Source organism: Salmo salar, chromosome ssa02 (genome assembly GCF_905237065.1).
Source record: "Salmo salar chromosome ssa02, Ssal_v3.1, whole genome shotgun sequence".
In the NCBI taxonomy this organism is placed as follows: domain Eukaryota; kingdom Metazoa; phylum Chordata; class Actinopteri; order Salmoniformes; family Salmonidae; genus Salmo; species Salmo salar.
Genome location: NC_059443.1, coordinates 50,200,190 through 50,226,422, shown reverse-complemented (window position 1 = coordinate 50,226,422; position 26,233 = coordinate 50,200,190). Strand labels below are relative to the sequence as shown.

The 26,233-nt window shown below is 42.8% G+C and overlaps 1 protein-coding gene and 1 pseudogene across 2 annotated transcripts in view; both read right to left on the bottom strand.

Annotated features, from left to right (window-relative positions):
• Positions 1 to 222: 222 nt before the first annotated feature.
• LOC106584986 (peroxisome assembly factor 2-like) lies at positions 223 to 7,255 on the bottom strand (annotated as a pseudogene).
• An 8,325-nt stretch (positions 7,256 to 15,580) lies between these two features.
• The window catches only part of LOC106585095 (tau-tubulin kinase 1), a 53,418-nt gene continuing 42,765 nt past the window's right edge, over positions 15,581 to 26,233 (bottom strand). For both annotated transcript variants that reach the window (XM_045705408.1, XM_045705410.1), the window contains exons 15-16: positions 17,370 to 18,841; positions 15,581 to 17,033 (exon numbers count right to left, since the gene is read on the bottom strand). In XM_045705408.1, coding sequence (XP_045561364.1) covers positions 16,394 to 17,033; positions 17,370 to 18,841 — 2,112 coding nt within the window. In that variant the 3' untranslated portion in view covers positions 15,581 to 16,393. The remainder of the gene's footprint in view (positions 17,034 to 17,369; positions 18,842 to 26,233) is intronic.

Sequence of the window (26,233 nt, the reverse complement as noted above, 5' to 3'; positions counted from 1 at the left end):
ATATTGTGCATTAATTAGGTTGTGTACTAGTTTGGTCCCTTGGACTAAATGACACCACTCATTAGTAGAGAGAAAAGGAAGAGAATTTCACACCCCAGTTTTTTGTAGAGCCAAAACTCTTGAGGAATACACGCTTGTGGTAGAGGATTTGGGGTAACGTAGTGCATGCAGCAGAGAATAGCTTAGCCCCATACTTGATGGCACTAGGCTTGGGCGGCTTGGTTATTTTGCAGTGAGTTTCTGCTGAATTAGTTTATATTTGAGCAGCTCTTGTTCAGAGACGGACGGTTTGAGGGAATCCAATGCTTGGTTGAAGTCTTCGGCAGAGAGCATAAGAGGAGTATCCTCTGTGTCCAGACCTGAGAGTGAAAGAGGGAGGGAAAGAAATTGAGGGGCAGTGGAAACAAAAAGGGGGAGAGAATATAGGAGAGTAAAAGGGGGTCGTGGAGAGAAAGGAGTGTGTGAACAAGATAAATAAGTCCCTATTGCACTTGTTACTGACGTTTGAGGTTGCCATAGGGCTCTAGGAACTGAGACGGTAATCTCTTAAAATACTATTAACAGTAGATATGACATTGGTATTTAGAAAGGATGATATGAAAGAATGGTAATTTATATATTTCCCAGTACATCAATTATAATGGTTTAAGTTTTTGTGGAATGAAAAATTCATAGAGAAACATAATTACCACATATTTTGCACTGTAGTAAAAACTTGTAAAAATTTGTGTCTATGTGTTGCCAAAATAAGATACATTCATGTTTGTTTCTACATGATATGAGGGGGTTGTAGGGATAGGACAAATGCAAGAATGCAGCAGATAAAAAATAAAAAATGGTTTCATAGCAATGAGACTGGATTTTATACACATTATTTGTGTAGATTGTCCACATTGATTTTACAACTCCAAAAATATGTTTTTCAATAATTGGACAAGATAAAGATACAAATGTAATTAATTGTAAAGAAGAACTGTTGTATTTTCAAATGATTTGACCGTTTGTTGAGCCCACTCATGTGAACAGTGAGGTACTGAGGCAATCATACATCACAGTTTCCCATGCTTCTATTTCAGGCAGGCTTTCAAATTCCTGTATTTAAGACAAAAAGTTGATATATATTTTTTTACAACTTAAGGAGGATTTTTAACAGACATTTACAAGGAAAACGTACACGTCTCCATTTGTGAGGGCCAAACGTACCGTCAGTGACGCGTGCAATCTTCCTCTTAATGGCAGACATCATGGCGTCGGAGCAGAGAGCATACATGTCTGCCCCAGTGAGCTGAGGAGGGCAGCGTTCCACTACATCCTGGAGACTGACGCTGGGGTCCACCTTGAACCTGAGAGCACAGAAACAGACGGGACACGCATAGCTATTCACATACAGCACAATTAGCATATGTTAGAAACAAATTTCTGAACTTTAACTTTGATTCTGCAAGGATAACTATTGAAATAAAAACACCAGTATTGTTACCAATTTTTTGCTGTTCATGTTTGACAATAAATGATAATCAGGCATCACACACGTACTTTCTGACTATGGCCTTCAGAACTTGCAGCTGAGACTTTGTCTTCATTGATCCCAACATACACCAATTTGTCAAACCTGAAGGAGTAGCAGAACGGAAAAGACAAAAAAAAGGCTTTTAGAACAACAAAGTACAGCCATTGGGTGGCTTGTCCAACATCTAAATGTTGACTTTTTCAGAAGGTACAGTTGAAGTCGGAAGTTTACATAGACTTGGGTTGGAGTCATTAAAACTCGTTTTTCAACCACTCCACAAATGTCTTGTTAACAAACTATAGTTTTGGCAAGTCAGTTAGGACATCTACTTTGTGCATGACAAGTAATTTTTACAACAATTGCTTACAGACAGATTATTTCACTGTATCACAATTCCAGTGGGTCAGAAGTTTACATACACTAAGTTGACTGTGCCTTTAAACAGCTTGGAAAATTCCAGAAAATGATGTCATGGCTTTAGAAGCTTCTGATAGGCTAATTGACATCATTTGAGTCAATTGGAGGTGTACCTGTGGATGTATTTCAAGGCCTACCTTCAAACTCAGTGCCTCTTTGCTTGACATCATGGAAAAATCTAAATAAATCATTCAAAACCTTTCCAAATGCCTGAAGGTACCACGTTCATCTGTACAAACAATAGTACGCAAGTAAAAACACCATGGGACCACGCAGCCGTCATACCGCTCAGGAAGGAGACGCGTTCTGTTTCCTAGAGCTGAGCGTACTTTGGTGCGAAAGGTGCAAATCAATCCCAGAACAACAGCAAAGGACCTTGTGAAGATGCTGGAGGTAACAGGTAGAAAAGTATCTATATTCACAGTAAAATGAGTCCTATATCGACATAACCTGAAAGTCTGCTCAGCCACTGCTCCAAACCTGCCATAAAAAATCCAAACTACGGTTTGCAACTGCACATGGGGACACAGATCGTACTTTTTGGAGAAATGTCCTCTGGTCTGGTGAAACAAAAATAGAACTGTTTGGCCATAATGACCATCGTTATGTTTGGAGGAAAAAGGGGGAGGCTTGCAAGCCAAAGAACACCATCCCAACCGTGAAGCATGGGGGTGGCAGCATCATGTTGTGGGGGTGCTTTGCTGCAGGAGGCTTCACAAAATAGATGGCATCATGAGAAATGAAAATTATGTGGATATATTGAAGCAACATCTCAAGACATCAGTCAGCAAGTTAAAGCTTGGTCGCAAATGGGTCTTCCAAATGGACAATGACCCCAAGCATACTTCCAAAGTTGTGGCAAAACGGCTTAAGGACAACAAAGTCAAGGTATTGGAAAGCCCTGACCTCAATCCCATAGAACATTTATGGGCAGAATTGAAAAGGTGTGTGCGAGCAAGGAGGCCTACAAACCTGACTCAGTTACACCAGCTCTGTCAGGTGGAATGGGCCAAAATTCACCCAACTTATTGTGGGAAGCTTGTGGAAGGCTACCCGGAACGTTTGACCCAAGTTAAACAATTTAAAGGCAATGCTACCAAATACTAACTGAGTGTATGCAAACTTCTGACTCACTGGGAATCTGATGAAAGAAATAAAAGCTGAAATAAATCATTCTCTCTACTATTATTCTGACATTTCACATTCTTAAAATAAAGTGGTGATCCTAACTGACCTAAGACAGGGAATTTTTACTAGGATTAAATGTCAGGAATTGTGAAAAACTGAGTTTAAATGTATTTGCCTAAGGTGTATGTAAACTTCCGACTTCAACTGTACATGTCTATAGGAGTATACTGCATAAACATTTGCTTCGTGAGGAGACGCACACTGATTGGCTAGGCAAAACCGTAATTTTAATCTCACCTGCCAGGTCTGAGCAATGATTGATCGAGCAGGTCTGGCTGGTTGGTGGCTCCAATCAAAAACACATCCCTAGAGGAGTGAAGTCCGTCGAGCTCAGCCAGGAGCTGAGAGACCACCCTACAGTTAACAGAGATCAGGTTCAAACAAGGAAGAGGATTAAGTTGTCCAGTTTTCTGGCAAGCCATATGGTCAGTTTTCTGTTGTTTCCCCCAACAGTTAAGGTCAGAATTTGGGGAGAGTAAGCTGATCCTATACACATGAGGGAAGCAGGGTTTTACAAGAAAAGACAGTTGCTGATCTTCTGAATACGCAAAACACCTTCATAATATTTTAACGCTCCACAAAATGACATTGTGTCAGTACTAAGATTATTCAATAGCCACACACCATCATTGGCCTCAATGAGCGAATAGGAATGGAAAAGTCCCAGATACCACAATGAAACATTTTGTCAAACAAGGGACCTCAAAAATAATCTGTGTTTGTTGCATAATATTTTATGACGTGATCTGCTTTGTCAAAAAATAAAAATCATAATGAACATGTTCAGTGGTGTATTCCCCAAAGATCAATCGCACCCACCTACCTGTCCATGACTCCACCAGAGTCTCCACTGCACCCTCTGTTGGGTGCTAGAGAGTCCAGCTCATCAAAGAAGATGATACAGGGGGCCACCGCTCGAGCTTTGGAGAACACTGAATGAGATAGAGGAAGACCAATTTTATTGGAAATCATATGTACAGGACAGTCACGTCATAGGCAATTTTTTTAATTTATTTAACACATCATAGGCCATTGGCTCTCACAAAAAGTAAATGCATATATGTAGACTTGACCTCTGGGCTTCACTAGGATGTTTTCAGACAATGCAACAGAAGCATGAAGAACAAGAAGCACAAGGCAGTACAAAAGAAGTAGTGAGCTTGGATGCTCCGTAAACAATTTGTTGGATATCACACTGATGTGTCGGTCAATAGACCTTCACCAGGGTTTTACAGAGAGGTGTAAACTGCTCTGCTTTTGAAATGTACACAACACTTAGAGAGTTGATTGCATCTATTCAACTAGGGCCCGATTTAGAGTTGAGATAAGAGCGTGCAATGCAGAAAGGTCACTTTGCCGAAACCTAACTGGCAAGCCATGCACCCAGCCCAGGGGAGTTGAACAAACAGCCATCTTCAGGTCAAACAGTAATCTAACTCCACTACTACACTCACCCTCTCTCACATTCTCCTCGCTTTGACCCACGTACATGTTGATGAGTTCCGGGCCTTTGACACTAAACGAAGGGGAAGACGAAGCCATCAGGATTTAAGCACAATCATTCAGCTGAATGTGTGGAACAAATATGGATGATACTCTTATTTACCACAAGGCGCTCATTACCCGGTGTCAGGCTCAGGGGGGTGCAACATTACAGAACAATCAGATATGTGGAACAAACACACTTTTGGCTCTGTATATAAAAAAAATGTTATATCTGCAACATTCCATTACATATCTCCAGCTTTCTCATCCCTTTTACCTGACACCAGGGTTGTGTCCAATTGGGAGAAAACATTTTGAGTGAAACAGGGAGGTGCCATCTGAACTTGTCCAATAAGAAACACCTTTTTCCAGCTGCAACTGTTTCGCTACAGTGTGCCCTACTGAACTTGACCCAGTCATCCAGTCTCCTCTGGTTGTCTCCTACCTGAGGAAGGTCATGGAGCACTCGGTAGCCACGGCCTTGGCCAGCAGGGTCATGCCCGTGCCGGGGGGCCTGTAGAGGAGTAGGCCGGCACGGCGCAGGCCCAGGGACAGCAGCTCGGGCCTCTCCAGGGGCAATTGCACCGTGTCCAGGATCTCCCGCTTCACCTGCTGCAGGCCACCAACGTCCTGCTAGCACACACTGGGGATCTGACCACACACACATGGATGTTACACTTCTCCACCATAAGCAATTGATCAGTGTCAGTAGTCTCCTCTGAGCCAGTGAAACATGAGCTACAGTCTAATTCTCTTCCCATCTCGTGAAGTGTGCATTCACACTTCTACTCATGGATTTGAAAGGACTGGACTGGTATGAAGAATATGGTGGAAACTCCCTCAAGCCATGCTTGCACCAATCCAACGCTTTTTAAATGCATGAGGGGGAGTGAAAAGTTCCCACTTCTGCAGAAGGGTAGAGAATCGTAACAGAGCCATGGGCTTCATCTAAACAGCAAAAAAAGATCTATCCTCTCCTTGTCTCTCCTTTATCTGCACTGACTAGAAAACAATATGGTGGAAGGTCATCATTAGGCTGGCTTTCACCTGGTCAGTTATTTCAGACCAATGCAATGTAGGAGAGGAGGCAAGGAAAGGGATGATTATTTAGATAATTGAGAAATAGCTATGCGCCCCATTTTCAGGGTGTACTTTTGGAGCTCCGATGGCCTGAGAGTGGGCGTCTTGGAGGGTCTCCAAGGCATTGGTGAAGTCCTGGGCCAGGATGCTTACCTCACAGGCACAGAGGTCCTCTTCCTCCTGCACACTGGCCCCCTCTGGGAAACTGAACACAAATGCCTGCCTCAGTCATACTGTAGTGGTATGATGTCCTTTTGAAATAATTCCTCTAGTAGTAGTAGTAGAAAACTTGGTTATAAATTGGCTTTGCAGCAGAATTATATTCATTAAATCAACAGAGACAATCACAAGAAATAGGACACAATATACAACCTAACAAGAAGAACACATCGCGCATAGTTGCTAGAGTTCAGAGGATATTCAGTGGGGAAGAGAAGAGCAATTGCGAGTGGACGACTCACCCGGATTGGAGTATCCTTCTGTGGGCGGCTTAACCAGCATTAGTCAGCAGTGTACTGAGGTCCCCCAAGAGAAAGCCCTGTGAGTCGAGAGAGGGAGGTATAGAGAGAAATATAAAGAGGAAAGAGGGGGAGGTGTTAGAAGGATCATCAAAAGTCACAGTCCTTCCGAATCAAATGTGTGTCTTCCACAAAACCAAACTCACTTCCATAGATGATCAATTGGTCTCTAAACCAATCTGGTGCCTTTGAAATCCTTGAAGGGGGTTATGAACAAGTGAACACATCAGAAATATTGGGGAGAATCAGAATCGGCTGGTGTCTATGAAGTATGAATATAATGGCAAAACCCATGCTATGGATCTCACCGCAGTGTGCTTGGCCAGCCTGGCCAGGTTAACGTCCCTCCCCAGGGGCAGGCTCCCGCTGAGGCTGGCCAGCATGGCCCAGCGCTGCTCCTCACTGGGGCTCTCTATCGAAACCTGGTGGATAAAGGCTGCCATCACGTCGGATGACAGCTCCCGGGGTTTACTCACCGCCGCCACCACGACCACGCTAAGAGAGAGAAAGAGAGGACAGTGACGGAGGTTACAGAGGTAGCCGTTCCGTCTTTGCCTTCATTCGATGATACTGAAGTAACCTTTTGTTTCTTGTTGTTGCAATAAGGTCTGGTGGCTCAATTTAACTGAATTCACATTGCAGTATTTACACAGTAGATAAAAGTATCTATCAAAAAAATGACGAAATTACCACCAGGTAGATGCTTCAAGTTATCAGAATAAGAAGTGTGTGTGAACAGGCAATAGCTTACAGTAGTAGTAATAAAGGCACTGCATTAACATGGCTATGATCGATTGAACTCTAGCCTTGGTTAAGATGGATGGGCTACCTGGCAGGGGTGTGGGTAATGAACTGGCACAGCGCGGCCATGACCATGGCATCCTCCTCGGTCCCATCCCTGGGCTGGCCCAGCAGCTGCAGGTTCCTGAGCAGCAGGATGCACGGCCGGTGGGCCTCGCTGGAAGATTGACTTAATCCTGGCCTCGCAGGCGGCGGCCGTGTCGGCGCAGAGGGTCACACAGTCCACCTGCACAAGGTGCAGAGAGAGAGAGGACATTTTTGAACATTTTCCAAACATTTGACATAAGCAACTTAAGACTAAAGTGAACTACTGATCTCCGCCACAAAGCCCTGACCTCAATCCTGTAGAAAATGTGTGCGCAAAACTGAAAAAGCGTGTGCGAGCAAGGAGACCTACAAACCTGACTCAGTTACACCAGCTTTGTCAGGAGGAATGGGCCAAAATTCACCCAACTTATTGTGGGAAGCTTGTGGAAGGCTACCCGAAACGTTTGACCCAAGTTAAACAATTTAAAGGCAATGCTACCAAATGCTAATTGAGTGTATGTAAACTTCTGACCCACTGGGAATGTGATGAAAGAAATAAAAGCTGAAATAAATAATTCTCTCTACTGACATTTGTGGCGGATGAATCAGAATTAGTTGGGTAACATAGATAATTAAGATGTTTTATTAGCATAATATGCTTATGTGAGATACTTGTCATTAGGATGGCGTGCCCTTTGGACTCTGGTGTTGACAGTTGTACTTTTCCCTTAGCTAGGGCTCAGTCACTTGGGGCCCAGAGAGGGGAGAAGTCAGAATGAAACATTGTCTTCATATGTGAATGTGTCTTTACCTATTCTTAAACCATGTGAAGGGATGGCGTGATTAATGGGGAACCAATTACTTGTCTCCACAATGTCTGTGCGCAAGTCACTCCCTCCTTTTCTAGTCAAGAGGGGGTTTACTTGAGATGGGAGTATGTAGAGTTGTCAATTGATTTATGCCATTGGATGAGCTAATGGCTCTGTTCTATACCGTACCAGGGAGAGACGGTTCCAGTTTGGGGTAGGAGGACCAGATACTGGTCTATACAATGAACACTGTTGATACAGCAGTTGCTGTCTGCTATGTTTTATTTATATCTTTCATACAAAACTTAACCTTTGTGAACTGTTCCTAAGATCTGTGGTTCGTCATGTACGTTGAGAGGGGTGGACCTTGAGTATAAAAGATCTTTGTACTTTTGTGTAATCACTTTTCAATGGCATCATTGAAGGTCAAGTGCTTTTGCAAAAGCATCTTAATAATTAAAGATGTAGTTTTAAGTATAACTGACTTGTGTGTGAAGTTTGTAACTCTCCTCATTTGGTAATGCAGAAATTAGCCACCACACATTACACATTCTTAAAATAAAGTGGTGATCCTAACTGACCTTTACTAGAATAAATGTCAGGAATTGTGGAAAAACTGAGTTTAAATGTATTTGGCTATGTTGTATGTAAACTTCCGACTTCAACTGTATGTGAGAATGCTATTCATTGACTTCAGGGACCCTGGGCATATTTCTTTTTGTGTTTTTCAACACCATAGTGCCCTCAAAGCTCATCACTAAGCTAAGGACGGGACTTAACACCTCCCTCTGCAACTGGATCCTGGACTTCCTTATGGGCCGCCCCCAGTTGGTAAGGGTAGGTAACAACACATCCGCCACGCTGATTCTCAACACAGGGGCCCCTCAGGGGTGCGTGCTCAGTCCCCTCCTGTACTCCATGTTCACTCATGACTGCACGGCCAGGCACGACTCCAACACCATCATTAAGTTTGCCGATGACACAACAGTGGTAGGCCTGATCACCGACAATGACGAGACAGCCTACAGGGAGGAGGTCAGAGACCAGGCTGTGTGGTGCCAGGACAACAACCTTTCCCTAAACGTGATCAAGACAAAGGAGATGATTGTGGGCTACAGGAAAAGGAAGACCGAGCACGCCCCCATTCTCATTCACGGGGCTGCAGTGGAGCAGGTTGAGAGCTTTAGGTTCCTTGATGTCCACATCACCAACAAACTAACATGGTCCAAGCACACCAAGACAGTCGTGAAGAGGGCACGACAAAACCTATTCCCCCTCAGGAGACTGAATAGATTTGAAATGGGTTCTCAGATCGTCAAAACGTTCTACAGCTGCACCATCGAGAGCATCCTGACTGGTTGCATCACTGCCTGGTATGGCAACTGCTTGGCCTCCGACCGCAAGGCACTACAGTGGGTAGTTTGAACATCCCAGTACATCACTGGGGCCAAGCTTCCTGCCCTCCAGGACCTCTATACCAGGCGGTGTCAGAGGAAGGCCCTAAAAATTGTCAAAGACTCCAGCCACCCTAGTCATAAACTGTTCTCTCTGCTACCGCACGCGGTACCGGAGCGCCAAGTCTAGGTCCAAGAGGCTTCTTATAGCTTCTACCCCCAAGCTATAAGACTCCTGAACATCTAATCAAAGGTCTACCCAGACTATTTGCATTGTCCCCCCCTCTCTCTTTTCCACTGCTGCTACTCTGATGTTATCGTCTATGCGTAGTCATTTTAATAACTCTACCTACATGTACAAATTACCTCAATTACCTCGACTAACCGGTGCCCCCGCACATTTACTTTGTACCGGTAACCCTAATGTATATAGTCTCGCTATTGTTATTTTACTGCTGCTCTTTAATTACTTGCTACTTTTATTTTTATTCTTATTTGTATTTTTTTATTTTAAACTGCATTGTTGGTTAGGGGCTCGTAAGTAAGCATTTCACAGTAAGGTCTACAACTGTTGTATTCAAATCAAATCACATTTTATTGGTTACATACACATGGTTAGCAGATGTTAATGCGAGTGTAGCGAAATGCTTGTGCTTCTAGTTCAGACCATGCAGTCATATCTAACAATTTAACAATTTCACAACAACTACCTTATACACACAAGTGTAAAGGAATGAATAAGAATATGTACATATAAATATAGGGATGAGCGATGGCCGAACGGCACAGGCAAGATGCAGTAGATGGTATAGAGTACAGTATATACATGAGATGATTAATGTATGGTATGTAAACATTATATAAAATGGCATTGTTTAAAGTGACTAGTTATACATTTATTACATCCAATTTTGAATTATTAAAGTAGTTAATTACTACTGTCCCATTAATGTGGATAGGGGGGTGCTCCCTCTGCTGTTTCCTGAAGTCCACAATAATCTCCTTTGTTTTGTTGACGTTGAGTGTGAAGTTATTTTCCTGACACCAGACTCCGAGGGCCCTCACCTCCTCCCTGTTGGCTGTCTCGTCATTGTTGGTAATCAAGCCTGTCACTGTAGTGTCGTCTGCAAACTTGATGATTGAGTTGGAGGCGTGCATGGCCACGCAGTCATGGGTGAACAGGGAGTACAGGAGAGGGCTGAGAACGCCCAGTGTTGAGGATTAGCGGGGTGGAGATGTTGTTTCCTACCCTCATCACCTGGGGGCGGCCTGTCAGAAAGTCCAGGACCCAGTTGCACAGGGTGGGGTCGAGACCCAGGGTGCGAGGGATAACACGTTTAAATGTTTTACTCACATTGGCTGTGGTGAAGGAGAGTCCGCAGGTTTTGGTAGTGGGCCGTGACGGTGGCACTGTATTGTCCTCAAAGCGAGCAAAGAAGTTGTTTAGTTTGTCTGGGAGCAGGACATCGGGGTCCGCGACGGGGCTGGTTTTCTTTTTGTAGTCCATGGTTGACTGTAGACCCTGCCACATACCTCTCGTGTCTGAGCTGTTGAATTGCGACTACTTTGTCTCTATACTGACACTTAGCTTGTTTGATTGCCTTGCGGAGGGAATAGCTACACTGTTTGTATTCGGTCATGTTTCCGGTCGCCTTGCCCTGATTAAAAGCAGTGGTTCGCGCTTTCAGTTTTGCGTGAATGCTGCCATCAATCCACGGTTTCTGGTTGGGGAAGGTTTTAATTGTCGCCGTGGGTACAACATCACCGATGCACTTGCTAATAAACTCTCTCACCGAATACATCAATGTTGTTGTTCGACGCTATCCGGAACATATCCCAGTCCACGTGATCGAAGCAATCTTGAAGCGTGGAATCAGATTGGTCGGACCAGCGTTGAACAGACCTGAGCACGGGCGTTTCCTGTTTTAGTTTCTGTCTATAGGCTGGGAGCAACAAAATGGAGTCATGGTCAGATTTGCCGAAAGGAGGGCGAGGGAGGGCTTTGTATGCGTCGCGGAAGTTAGAGTAACAATGATCCAGAATTTTGCCAGCCCGGTCACGCATTCAATATGCTGATAAAATTTAGGGAGCCTTGTTTTCATATTAGCCTTGTTAAAATCCCCAGCTACAATAAATGCAGCCTCAGGATATGTGGTTTCCAGTTTACATAGAGTCCAATGAAGTTCTTTCAGGGACATCGAGGTGTCTGCCTGGGGGGGGGATGTACACGACTGTAATTATAATCGAAGAGAATTCTCTTGGTAGATAATGCGGTCGGCATTTGATTGTAAGGAATTCTAGGTCAGGTGAACAAAAGGACTTGAGTTCCTGTATGTTGTTATGACCACACCACGACTCGTTAATCATAAGGCATACACCCCCGCCCTCCTTCTTACCAGAGAGATGTTTGTTTCTGTCTGCGCAATGCGTGAAGAAACCAGGTGGCTGTACCGACTCTGATAACGTATCCCGAGTGAGCCATGTTTCCGTGAAACAGAGAATGTTACAATCTCTGATGTCTCTCTGAAAGGCAACCCTTGCTCGGATTGCGTCTACTTTGTTGTCAAGAGACTGGACATTGGCTAGTAGTATACTCAGGAGCGGTGGGCGATGTGCCCGTCTATGGAGCCTGACCAGAAGACCACTCCGTCTGCCCCTTCTACGGCGCCATTGTTTTGGGTCGCCTGCTGGGATCCGATCCATTGTCCTGGGTGGTGGACCAAACAGAGGTTCCACTTCAGGAAAGTCGTATTCCTGGTCGTAATGTTGGTAAGTTGACGTTGCTCTTATATCCAATAGTTCCTCCCGGCAGTATGTAATAAGACTTAAGCTTTCCTGGGGTAACAGTGTAAGAAATAATACATAAAAAAAACTAAATACTGCATAGTTTCCTAAGAACGCGAAGCGAGGTGGCCATCCCTGTTGGCGCATATGACTAATAAAAATTTGATTTGACCTGCTTTTTCTACGAAATAGACGGACCAGGTGAGAGTTTCGATCCCTTATTGATGTCACTTGTTAAATTCCCTTCAAACCAGTGTAGATGAAGGGGAGGAGACAGTCTAAAGAATGATTTTTAAGCCTTGAGACAATTGAGACATGGATTGTGTGTGTACGCCATTCAGAGGGTGAACGGGCAAGACAAAGGGTTTAACAAACCTTTGAAAGGGTATGGTAGTAGGTGCCAGGTACACCGGTTTGTGTCAAGAACTGCAACGCTGCTGGGTTTTTCTCCCTTAACAGTTCCCATGTGTATCAAGAATGGTCCGTCACCCAAAGGACATCCAGCCAACTTGACAACTGTGGGATACATGGGAGTCAACATGAGCAAGCATCCCTGTGGAATGGTTTCGACACCTTGCAGAGTCCATGCCCCGATGAGCTGTTCTGTGGGCAACTCAATAATAGGATGGTGTTCCTAATGTTTGGTATACTCAGTTTATAGGCAAGCCAACAATAAATCAACTTTTCTAAATACCTAGACCATTCAAAGAGTAGGCAAAGACGAAGTAGTTATGCAACATATCTATGACTAGCGAATTAGATTGAGATGAAGTTCTCTCACTAGCCAGGCAGCTAACAGGTAAGAAAGCTAGGGGTAAATAAACAGTGAGGTAAGTATAATCAGACAGCATTACTGTCAGTGTTAGAAGGTCAGGTAACAAATTAGTGGCAGAATAAGTATAATTTGTTGCTGTGACAGCCAAATATGTTAATAACGACATGTGAGCCTGCTGAAAACGTTTATTGAAACTACAAAAAAGTGTCAGAAGTTTGCTCAGGATGACGCCAAAGTTAGGCTAATTACAGGGGAGTAGTGGGAGTACCCTATGGCTGTACCATCCTCGGGAGCTTGGTTACATCTTTTTTTCAATTTTCGCCTAAAATGACATACCCAAAACTAACAGCCTGTAGCTCAGGCATTGAAGGAAGGATATGCATATTCTTGATACCATTTCAAAGGAAACACTTTGAAGTTTGTGGAATATAGCACATTAGATCTGGTAAAAGAAAATACAAAGAAAAAAAAAAACTTTTTTTGTAACATCATCTTTGAAATGCAAGAGAAAGGTCATAATGTATTATTCCAGCCCAGGCGCAATTTAGATGTTGGCCACTAGATGGCAGCAGTGTATGTGCACAGTTTTAGACTGATCCAATGAACCATTGTATTTCTGTAAAAATGTTTGTATCAAGACTGCCCAAATGTGCCTAATTGATTTATTAATAACTTAAAGTTCATAACTGTGCACTCTCCTCAAACAATGTAATAGCTACTGTAAATTGAACAGTGCAGTTAGATTAACAAGAATTTAAGCTTTCTGCCCATATTAGATATGTCTATTTCCTGGGAAATGTTCTTGTTACTTACAACCTCATGCTAATCACATTAGCCTACGTTAGCTCAACTGTCCCGTGGGGGTCCCACCAATCCTGAATTAAACCATGCCATGCCTCGCTGTTTGTATCTATCAAATCAGATTTCCTCCCTCTTGCAAAGTTTGCGTCATCATCCCCTTCGTTTGAGGAAGACGACTGATTCAATATTTTATTAATCAAATGTGTACATTTTTTTAAATGTTAAAATATATCATATTACACATTTAGTAATGACATAATGCATTTTAAACTTCACGCAATGTAACACTTTTGTGTGACTTAATAAAACCACACCAAAGCACTCCAAGACAGTACTAACGACAAGTAATAAAATAAAGACGGCACTTCTAAAAGCGTATTTGTGTCACCATAGCCTCCTGAATTTGCAAGATAACTTTTCTTTCCTTTTGATTTCGACCCAAATGAAAATGTGGCACTTACTCTCCCATGGATTGATGTTTCAGCATTGTCTCAATGAAGAGTTCGGCGTTCGACTTGCCATGTGCTACATGCACGTGCAGTTACAAGCCTGCTAGAGTTAGCGGGAGCCGGACGAGCAATATCCAACATCGTAGTATGGATGAAGCCTGAGCTGGATTGTGAAGCTAACTGAATGTGCAGCTTTAGAAAACCCTCAGTAGATCGAGCTCGCTTTGTAGGATACCCTCTGGTCAACAAGATACAACATTGCCAACTCTCCAGTATCTTTGGTTTATTAGCCAACCCAACATTATTTCCCTAGTTCATTCATTCTCGCAAATCCTTTATTCTGGTATTTAGATTTACATTGATGTAAATGTTCCCATGAACACTCTCTGCTCTCACTTGGTACGTTTACATGAGCTCAGATTAATATAATAGTTTGATTAATAGGTTTACATGTTTTGCCAGAAGAATGATTTCCCTAATAATCCTGTTTACATGGACACTTAAAAATCAGGCTACTTGATGGGACTTTGATAAATGCAGAAAAATAGCCAATCAAAATAACCACAGTGACCATGTTACTTTTGGGAATCCTGTTGATTTTGAGTTCAGAAACATTTTGTATGCGAAAACTATTTCTAAGATGTATGGTTTCAGTTTTTCCGAACTCACTAGGTGAACTGAAAAAGTGGGGGCATGGAGAAAGGGAGGCCTCCCTTCTACTGGATATCTCTCAAGTCTCATAGTTTCAGCTTTCTGTGCATATATAACAGAATTTAAAAGAGCAACTCCAAGAGACCATTAGTCTCAGCACAGTACTACACTGCAATGCACCACAATGAAACATATTCCTATGTGCATAACTTGTATTATTTTTAATCTATTGCTTCCTGTTGGAACGGATCAAAAATTAATTTAATAGTATTCAAATGTGGGTTATGTACTTGCTCAGGAATATTCTGATATGGAAAAAAATATCCACATTTTTCACCCCTGGCCTTTACGACTGGAGACAGACAATTAGAGAAGCTGCCTGTCCCTAAACTAGGGAGAGAGTGGACTTACTGCTGTGAGGAAGAATGTGTGTGTGTCTGTGTGAAATTTACCATTTGATCTTGTGTATGGTATTCAACAGCATGTCGTTTTTGTACACGTCTGTACTGTAACTTTACCTTTTCAAAATAAAATTACCTAAATGTGAAAACACATAAAAGAAATCTGTCTGAGTCAATTCACCCTGATAAGGAACCTTTCAGACCTATTAGATTGCCCAGGATGGTTCAGTTCCAGTCCTAGAGGGCTGAAACACTTTTTTCTTCTACCTGGTACTTTATTGCACTCACCTGGTGAATAAAGTCCCTGATTAGAAGGAGAGGATGAAAACAAGAAGTAGTCCTTTCTAGGGGCGATGGTTATATCTGGCAAACAGTGTAGAAATGAAACCGGAGATAGTCATTCCACATGACCATTATTTTACTTTAGCTCAGTGCCCTGCAACTGTAGGTTTCATTTGCCCAATACAAACACAAAACATGGGTTCCAATGATCCAATCATTTAATTGTCAGAACATTAAAAAGGCAGGTATCTACCGCTCATAGTTAACGCTAATTTTCTCATGCGTAAAACCCCCCCCAAAAAACAGGCCAACATTGTTCAACAGAAGAGGAAAGACAGGTTATTTTCGCAAGATAAAAAATAAAACATGTATTTTCCAAGAAATTATCATATTATATACACTTCTTCTGTATGTAAATATAATCAAACACCTAAAAAATTGAATGATATAAAGCATGCCCATTGTCACACACTAACAAGGAGGCCAGCAATATTACTTGTGCATTCTCTTAATATTGGCAGTAATCTACCCCATAATCCAACCTTTTAACACATCTGACCAGAGTTGGGAATGATTTTGGCCTTTGCATCCTCTCAGAATTGGTTATTGCGTCAGACCATTGGAAGATTTAAAGTTTTGTACATTTCCTTAACATTAGTTAACTTATCAAAAGTGTTTGTGATATCTATACCATGCAATATAAGTGAGCAGGATATTGTCGATGATAAATTAGTATATCGGTGTGAGATGTTTGTGAGTTGAGAAAGATTACAATTTGGCTTGCAAAGGGGTCATGATGACCGACTTGGTTCAAATTCATTTCTTGCATATAGGATGCTGAATCCACAAACCTAAATAAAATCTTCAACCTCAGAAACAAAAAGAAAATGTATACAATGCACCAGTGAACAGCGTACACATAGCACCATGGTAGCATCGCTCCTCGTGACATTGACTAAAAGTTGTTTAACTGGAAGCTCATGAAGATAGTTTCGTATGGTTCCTCTTGTAAAAGTTGTTGTCATGGTCTAGTTAGTAGAGGTACATGGTTTGGATCAAAGAAGGTAATTGAAAGAAAAAAAAATATGGGAAACCACGTCAGTCTTAATTTGGGTCCGGGTTGGAGCTTTTTGAAGCGTTGAGTCTTTCGGAGGACAACAGAGAAGCGTATGCGTTTCTTCCCAGTGAATCTGTTTACTATCTCGCGGCAGCCATCTTGTCCCCTGTGCTTTGTTTCGTTTTGGCAGGGCCCGTGGATTTGGCTCGGATTCTGGCAGGCATAGAGGTGGACACCTGGGTAAAGGGGTCCTGTGAGTTGGCCCGTTTTATGGTGGTAGTAGTAGTAGTAGTAGTAGTAGTAGTAGTAGTAGTAGTAGTATATAGCCCTGGGCTGGAGTGGAGGGGCAGTTGTGGGCCGGACGGAGAGGGACTGTCTAGTTGGACGGAGACGCTGGGGGGAGGGGCTGTCTGTCCTGCAGTGAGAGGTGCTTAGGCTGCGTTGGGTCACGAAAACGCATCGCAGGGGCATTCGGGGGCTGCCGCAGGGCTGGGCGGGGACAGGACAGAGCCTCGGACAGGAGGAAGAAGAGGAGCCGGTCTGCAGAGGTTTAGACCGCCTCTGGGTTGGGAGAGTGCTTAGTCCTATTTTCTGAACTTGGAGCCTGAAATGAGAATAGGTGGAATAAGAGTTAATCCTTCCCCTAGGAAACCTTTGATAAGTCATCATTTTCAAGTGTTTTCACAAAAATCATAACAAAACTTTACAGTAACATGACACCTTTCAACCAATCAAATTAAGTTTCGGTCATAAACGACAGAAATCAGACCATCTGTGACAGAAATGAAAATGGCTAAACTCTTGATATTTGGCACCACAAAGAAGAGTTCTCAAATTATAGTAAAACAATCAAGGGTCTTTTCATTTACTATTGTAACCAATGAGCCATACAATGTTAGAATGTTATGTTTGCAAACATGATGTTGTGAAGACTACCTACCCATTACCAAAGGTGGATGCATCTCTACAAATGCCCGATCCTGGCAGAGCGAGAGGAGAGGACACGGCCAGCAGCCGCCCTGAGGGCCTCTTGATGGGGGTGACGGGCCTGGGGATCCTGCTGTGCCACTCCGTCTGGCCCTGATCCCTTCCAGCCCCTGCCCTGGCCTTCAGACAGGACCTTCTCCTGGCCAGAGACTCGTCCGAGGCATGGGTGTCTTCCTCCGAGCCGGTAGTGGAGAGCGTCACGGAGGCCCTCCCGTCGCCGGAGGACAGCGAGGAGGATGTCCCCGAGGGCAGCCTCATCCAGCGGCCCTGCTGCTTCTGCACCACCAGGCGTGGCAGGTCCAGTTTCCGGGCTCTCTCCCGTAGTCGTGCCCGGGCGGAGAGCGAGGCTGAACGCTCCGAGCCCGTCTCCTCTTCAGACAGTAGAACTGGGATGCGGCTTTTGATCCTCGGCCTGAGGGTGGTATGCGGTAGTTCAGCATTGGCAATACCTTCGGTAGACAATGGCCCCTTGTTGGGATCTGCAGAGAGAGTTTTGTGTTCCAGAATGGGCGACGTGGCTTCCGGGACAGGCTCCAAGGACTTGACGAAGACCAGCGGTGGGCGGTCGTCCGGTATGGTGCGTGCGACACCATTCTCCAGCGTCACGTCTGGGATAGAATGGGCTTGGGGCTCTCTGGAAGGACTCTGGGATTCCTCACCCTGTTCGACATGTCCGATCTGTTCATGGGCATCTCCTTCCCATGGTGAGGCCTTCTGGGTAACGGCTGAGAGGTCGCAGCGGTCGCTGCTCTCCTTTGCGGTCTGACCTCTGGAAGACATGACGTTAAAGTGGGAAGTCTCGGAGATGTGGACAAAGGTGAGCTCAACTTTGGTGAAGGGGGGAGATGCAGGGGCGATAGGGGTGGATGGCCTCAAGTCCGACCTCAGTGTGAAGGAGAGCTCTGGCTGGCTGCCCGCACCCACCAGAGGCATATCGTTCCTAGGGGTCGAGGCAGACGGTGTCCCAAAGTCAACCTCCAGCAGGGCGTGTTCTCCCCCAGTGGATGGAGACTTCCGGGTATCCCCCGGTGAGAACAGAACCAGGGTCTTAGAGCCATCCTCCAAGTCAGGGTCAGCATCTACGGCCGAGGTGGGTTCCCGGGGGCCGGCCATGAGGGTATCAGGGGCCCCATCCTGGCTCCGCTCTGTGCTTTTTTGGCTGGCCTCGCTGTTCGACTCACTCTTAGTCACATCATCGTCCCGTGGGCCCTGGGACTCCTGTACCTCGTTCTCTGTCGACAGAGCTGCTGGGAAGGTTCGCCGCTGAGGAAGGGTGCCGGTCAGCATGACAGTGAGGAAGTTGGCCCTCTTGACCTGGAGCTGGGGAAGGATGTGGAAATGCTCCGTCTCGTCCATCCGGCCCTTGGTCCTGAAGTCTGGACAGGGCTGAGATAGGCCATTGTGCTCAGTCAGAGACATGATCACCTACAAAAGATGCAATTAAATAATTACTTTTGCACTTGACCATATTTCCAGCATGACTCTTGTTCCAAGGCAAAAAATATAAAACCACAAGTGTTTTAGAAGATATGGCTCGTGTCACATGATGTAAATGGGGACAAAACTGGGAAAACAACCAAGATTGTGTAATGTGCACATATCTAAGATAACTTCATAAAGAACGAAACGAGGGACAGCATTTTTCCCCCCAAACGATTTAATGTTTTTTTTGGGGGTTATAGACGGGCTTTTAAAGATTGTCTAGATTACATACATTTTTAGAAAAGGCACAAAAATGCATTGAAGAGTTTTCCCTTTTAGATACATAGTCCAATATCTTGTGATTTTCAAGTGTTTCCCTTCATAAAGATTTGACACACTGTACTGTAGTATATACACACTAAAACCAACTATCTTGCATGCTACTACAGATTAACTGAGAACTCAGTAGTCAAACTGGTTAAAATGACATCTTTTCAACCAGTTTTAATGTTAAAAATACATCATTTCAACCAGTTTTGCCCATTGGGAATGGAATATTTATTGAGTTGTATGTATACATGTACATAGGTTTTGTTGATTTACAAAAAGTTTAAAATACATGCTTTTTACCTGTAAATATTACAAGCAGACTGTACAATTGTAATGTGATACAAAAAAATGCTTAGACATGTATATACAGTATATCGTACATCTAAAAGAGTCACGGATCACGCTTGACAAATACTGCAGTTATACTCATTACTATTTATTTATTTGACAATTCTATCATACAGTACCTTCTACTACCTCATGAGCCCTCTGTTTTTATTGCAAGTATTTTCAAGAGCTGACAAACACAGACAATGAATAGGTCAGTGTCTCCAAATGTGAAGATGTATGCTCATTCATTTACAATATTGTGACAGAAATCTATCTTTAGGTTGTGCATGTGAATGTACTGAAATGGAGATGGAGTGTTTTTTGAGGGACACCAAATAAAATTAAAAAAAAACAGAAACTTAATAGATTATCCAAATTGGTCATTGCAGCTTCATTTAACAAATTCATAACATCTATCTCTACAAACGCAATCAATCACATAATGCACTATACCCTGTTTTTCAAAAAATATGGACGGATATCCACTTTTCAAATCTGGTCAGATGAAAAACTGTGTACGTACAACTTCAAGTAATAGACCAGGCATTTATGTGCCTACATTTGAGCCCTGCACGGGCATACATTTTGTAAACCTAAACCCATTTTAAGCACAAACACTACTCAGGCCTGGTTGTTTCTGCCAAATTTCAGGCCCTAACCAAACCCAAAATCAGAAATAACCTCCTCCGTTAGTGTCCATTAGCTACTCGTCTTTCTGTCACTCGCTCCCTGCGCTGCTGCATGCGATCTGTGCATGCACTCTGAATGCCTGTGCATACGACTCCGTGCATGCGGCTCTGTGCATGTGCTTTGTCAATAGCAAAGCCTCTGCTTGCTGTTCTGCTCAACGACGAGACAGAGAGCAGTTAGCTGTTAAACTATCTACTTTGTCACACTAAACTCAAGGAACATTATTTTCAGTAAAGTAAATTCTCCTGTAGACTCAAACTAATTTTCTTGTCTTATATTTGACGAGGTTGAAACACTTCTGACACCATGATATGTACTGCGCAGCAGAGCAGACGCAAATAGTTCACCTTCAAAATGTTAATGATCAATTTAGTGATACCTGCACCCTACCCGTCCCTAGTTATATCCTGCACTAATGTTATTTACACACTGTCAAGTTTCTGTCTTAAAATGCCTCTATTTAAATCATAAAAATAAAACTTTCTTGACAGAATAATTATTATCCTATTTGACTGTTCATTTTCGGCAGTTCTTACTTTCCTCACTCGCGGGTGATCTGTCAATCTCTGGGGGTCTGTACTCCCGATGTTGTTGACTGTTTTTGTGCTTGCCAGTTAGCTAGCAATTCTCAGCTGTTAGCAGCCAACGGCTAGCAGTTTCTTATTGGCAACAAAGATGGATGATTGTCATCATTTTTTTGAAGTCATTACTGAATTATTTAATGTAACAAATCAAATATGAAACCTTGTAAACAATTCATGGCAACCTTAAACAATTCATTTAGACCCCACGTTCATTTGAAACAAGCGTTTATTTGCTGAAATGTGTGCCATTGCCCAGCTATTAAAAGGGGCAGGCGGCTATTTGAGACTGCTTTTCATTGAAGTTTTACGGTACATCTTAATTTTCAGTAAATTTTCCTTATGGAGATACATAGAATATTCAAGTCATTCAACACCTAAGACTTATAGACTTAAAACGCTCTTTCAAATTCTAGGCTATAGGCTGACAAATATGACTCTGCAATTCAAGTAATAATTCAATACAAGACCAAGTCACGCTTTTATCTTAACTCAACTTGAAAGCCTAAGGGTTAGAGGACTTTGAGCATACAGTGTACTTTACAGGTGCAGTGGCTTTGTGTAATGCTATATGTGATATTATGTTACACAGGTATCACATCTATGGCATTTTCAATCACTCTTAGTACATGGCTAAAAGGGATTTCTGGCGCAGTAAACAGTTTACAATATTTCACAACAGACACTTTGCCCAGGTCCTGTGGATTTCACAGCAGATCTCTCAACCTATACTGCCATCTAGGCTTGACACCCAGCCTTGTGGAACAAGTAATTTGTCAGAATATAGGACAGGATATGCAGAACATATGGAAGATGTGCTCATGTATCAGTGACGTGAACCGAATATGTTTAACTTGGAATCTGATAAATTAAAATAAGGTGTGAATCACAGTCCCTCTTCGCTGCAACTTGAAATACATTTTTGATCCGTGAGTATACTCCGAGTCAATATTCACATAATAATAATAATAAGGAATTGCACGCCCACAAATTGGGGAAAACAAACATTCTTTCCTTCGTCGTTGATTTTTAGTTATACAGAAATAACAAAACATGCCGAAAAGCTGTTGTGTTGTTCAATGTACATGTAACCAGGTAAAAGAAAATCCCAATTTATGGTTTGCACCGGCTCCCCACATTTCCCACTCTCCCACGCCAAATAGCCTGAAGCCACAGGGCTCTTCTCGCAGGCTCTATTTCCATACGTGGAAATAGAGCCTATACAGCTACACATAGCTATGTGTATGGAAAACATTTCCTCACAGGTAAGACAGTTAACTTGTTAAAAATAGTCTGCTTGTAACTCCATTCACTACTTGTAGCTGTATAGTCTGTATTGGCTAGCTTAATGTCGCGGTCGGTAGCTAGCTAGCACTCACTCACACGGCTGCTAGCACCGTCATGAAAAGGGGCATGAGGGAAGCCCTACAATATTCTGTTTTTAAGTAGGCAATGTTGAAAAGTAATCTTTAGACATATTGTACTTTTCTTAAATGTAGTTTTGTAATTACCAAAACAAGCAGACAAGAAAAGTGTGTTTGAAAAAGGTCACGTTTTTGCTGTGAGCCAATGGAGTAACCAAGGTAACCGCAGGTTGTTTTCCCCCACAGGTGAGCAGGGCCGGGACATTCTATCCCTTTACCAGTGGTAATGTACTGTACACCTAACTCACAGAAAAAAATTACAGGGTTGTTCCACCAATTGGGTGCCCTTTGAGTAGTATAACTTGGTCAAACAAAACCTGATTTCACCAAATGAATAGTTTCACCATATCAAAACGAGAGTTCAGTTAACAGGGTTGACCTTAAAATGAGGGACAGAGGCACATAAATCACTGATCACATTAAATATATAATAATCTTTCAGAAATGACTTTGTCAAAGCATCAACATAACTATAGCTTTACAATGATGGTGTAGACTTGGGAATTTTTTGGGTTAAGTTGGTTAAAATCTTCCTAAACTCTGAAGAATTTGAGGGACCTTTCAAAATGCTGGCACTTTAGCACGTCTTTATTCATATTATAAAACAGACTTATTGAATTGTCCATGTGGTCTATATTAAAGGGTACTTCATTGAATATAACAGCTTTTAGAATTCAATATTAGTGCACAATTATTATAATTGTTTTATTTTATTTTGTACTTTTATCCCCAATTTCGTGATATCAAATTGGTAATTACAGTTTTGTCCCATCGCTGCAACTCCCCTACGGACTTGGGAGAGGCGGAGGTCGAGAGCCATGAGTCCTCCGAAACATGACCCTGCCAAGCCGTACTGCTTCTTGACACACTGCTTTCTTAACCCGGAAGCCAGCCGCACCAATGTGTTGGAGGAAACAGTCCAGCTGGCGACCGAAGTCAGCTTGCAGGCGCCCGGCCCACCACAAGGAGTCGCTAGAGCCAGATGGGACAAGGAAAAAATATTAAAGGGCACTCATTTCATAGAACAACCCTACTATACATTTCTAGCCAGGGTTTGATATTATATATCATGCAAATAGTGTTAAAATATGAAAACAGTCTTGTACAATACAATTTCTCTGCAAGTCAATTTCAAAATTGCCTGCGTTATTTTTAGAGTTCAGTGACAATGTTTGACATCCTGTTTTGATTGAGCGTATTACGGCGAGATTTGTTTTACCGAGAACGGACAAAAAAGTTCAAAAACTATATGTTCTTTAATAGCAGTGCCAATAATGTCAAGGAACAATTTGCATATGTGCAAAATTAAGTTTGGAGTTAGCAGCTAATCCACTCTCAGTACATTCACTGAGTAGTGCTCGTTGCGTGGTGCTACACACAAAACGACTAGCATGATTTGCAGAAAATCATCGAACCAAGCAGCGGGAAATTAACTGATGGAACAGTTATCTTTTCTAATCAGAGACAGAGGCGACATTCAGAGAGGGATGCTTGCTTGCTTCTTAGTGCTGTTAAGTAAATGCAAATGTCTTAAATGCAAAGCTTGGCAAAAGTGGTGCATATTTTGTAAGCGTAGCCCTTTAGCGCATTCACAAAAGCAATCATAAAAGAAACATAAGATCCTACTCATTGAGAAGACCAAATAAGAAGGCTGTATGTGGTTATGCCATTTCAGAAATACAGTAGTATCGTTCCTCTTCACAATGGTTTCAGCAAAACAGGGAACACAAAGCCAAGAGATACATGGTTATTACAAGAAGACATCAGTAAAATATCAGCATAAAACATTCATTAAATGTTGAAAAGACGTAAAAAAAAACTTGGTGTTTAACAAAATCAGCATACAGTGTGAAGCCTGTGATGTCACGGGTCTGAGGTGTAATTCTATACAATTAATTTCTATACTGTACATTTTTTCACTTGGCTACATCTACAATGCATGCCCTTTACATTAGAACTGCTACCCACTTAAGGGTCTGTTACCTCATTGGTTTTTCCGTTGGAGAGAAAGTGGCATAAAATGAGTGTGGAAATAACCAATACTCTCCCGAGTCTCCTTTCCTCTTAGCCTTGTTTCTCCAAAATGGCGTAACATTTTTTCCCCCCAAGCACCCTTAGCATATCATATTTATTGTGTTGCTCATCTTTTGCATCAATATTTTCTACCTGGGCCCAATAGTGACCATGTTCTCCTGTTAAGTCCTTTATAAAGTGCAACAGTGAGGTACAGTACTCAACGGACAATGGAGAAAGAAGTGCTATGTTGATGACTTATCTACACAAATATACTGTCACATACAACAGTCGATCCTGATATACAGTATGTAGCTCACTTCACTGCAAAAATGCACACCAAATCCCACAGAATTCCAATGGCATTTTTGGCTAACTTTGGCTACTTTAATGAATGGTTATGCCATTCGAATGAATGGTTTATGCTATTCTGCAGGAAGATAGATAACACAAAGCCCCCTAGTGCAATCCAAACCCTGGCATTATCTATCTATAACAATGATAAAGTTGAAGAGCAGAGCCAATGCTATGGCAGAGATGCCATTCTATGGAGGTTAAACTGTAAGTGCCTGAAATACTTTGGAACCAGATTTCAATTCATAAAACACAGCTGGTTGCATAATACCTGCCTGACATTAGAGCTCCTCTAGTTTAGCAGAAGTCCACCCTAACCATTGGTCCAGGGTCTACCCTCCTTATGGTTAAGGATAGGATTCAGGGTTGGGTGATCTTATGCTAGATCTGTGGTTAGAGGCAACTTCTATCTCAAGCAGGAAAACCACAGTCTCTCTGGGTAGAACTTTATACATGCAAGTTTTCCTCCGTCAACATTCACACATAGCAGCTTTGCTACCGATTCAAGACAGTGACGTGATTTCACATTATGACAAAACGAACTTCAGACAACTGTGAAATAACTACTAGGGTGATCTGAAGCTGGAAGCAACGTCAGCACAATAACTGTTCATCGGGAGCTTAATGAAATGGGTTTCCATGGCCGAGCATCCGCACACAAGTCTAAGATCACCATGCACAATGCCAAGCGTCGGCTGGAGTGGTGTAAAGCTCGCCACACTGTACTCTGGAGCAGTGGAAACGCCATCTGGCAGTCCAACGGACGAATCTGGGTTTGGCGGATGCCAGGAGAATGCTACCTGCCTGTATGCATAGTGCCAACTGCAATGTTTGGTAGAGGAGGAATAATGGCCTGGGTCTGTTTTTCATGGTTCGGGCTAGACCCCTTAGTTCCAGTGAAGGGAAATCTTAACGCTACAGCATACAATGACATTCAGACAATTCTGTGCTTTCAACAGTTAGGGGAAGGCCATTTCCTGTTTCAACATGACAATGCCCCTGTGCACAAAGCGAGGTCCCTACAGAAATGGTTTGTCGAGATCGGTGTGGAAGAACTTGACTGGTCTGCACAGAGCCCTGACCTCAAACCCATCACCTTTGGGATGAATTGGAAAGCCGACTGTGAGCCAGGCCTAATCGCCCAACATCGTGCCCGACCTCACTAATGCTCTTGCGGCTCAATGGAAGCAAGTCCCCGCAGCAGTGTTCCAACATCTTGTTGGAACAAGCCTTCCCAGAAGAGTGGAGGCTGTTATAGCACCAAAAGGGGGACCAACTCCATATTAATGCACATGATTTTGGAATGAGATGTTCGACGAGCAGCTTGTCATGTATTGTAGCACATGCTATTAAATGCTATGTCACGTAACTGAATTAAGAACAGTTATATGAAAGGAGGTTTCATCATTTCTTGCATCATACCATTCAAATCATGTTACTGTAGCAACAGTAACTTGTCATAAACTGTCTGCCATGTTATAACAACATGATTTGGACACTGGTACAGTAAGTGTTACTACATTTGCAATACTTCAAGCCAACCATATTGAATTACACTAAAGTTATTTGTATGGGACAACTGATACTGTCTATAATTTCTATAGTTCAAGATGCCATTCTGGTCACAGTAGTCATAACGGGAATACAGTACAGATGTAGGATCTTAATTTTAG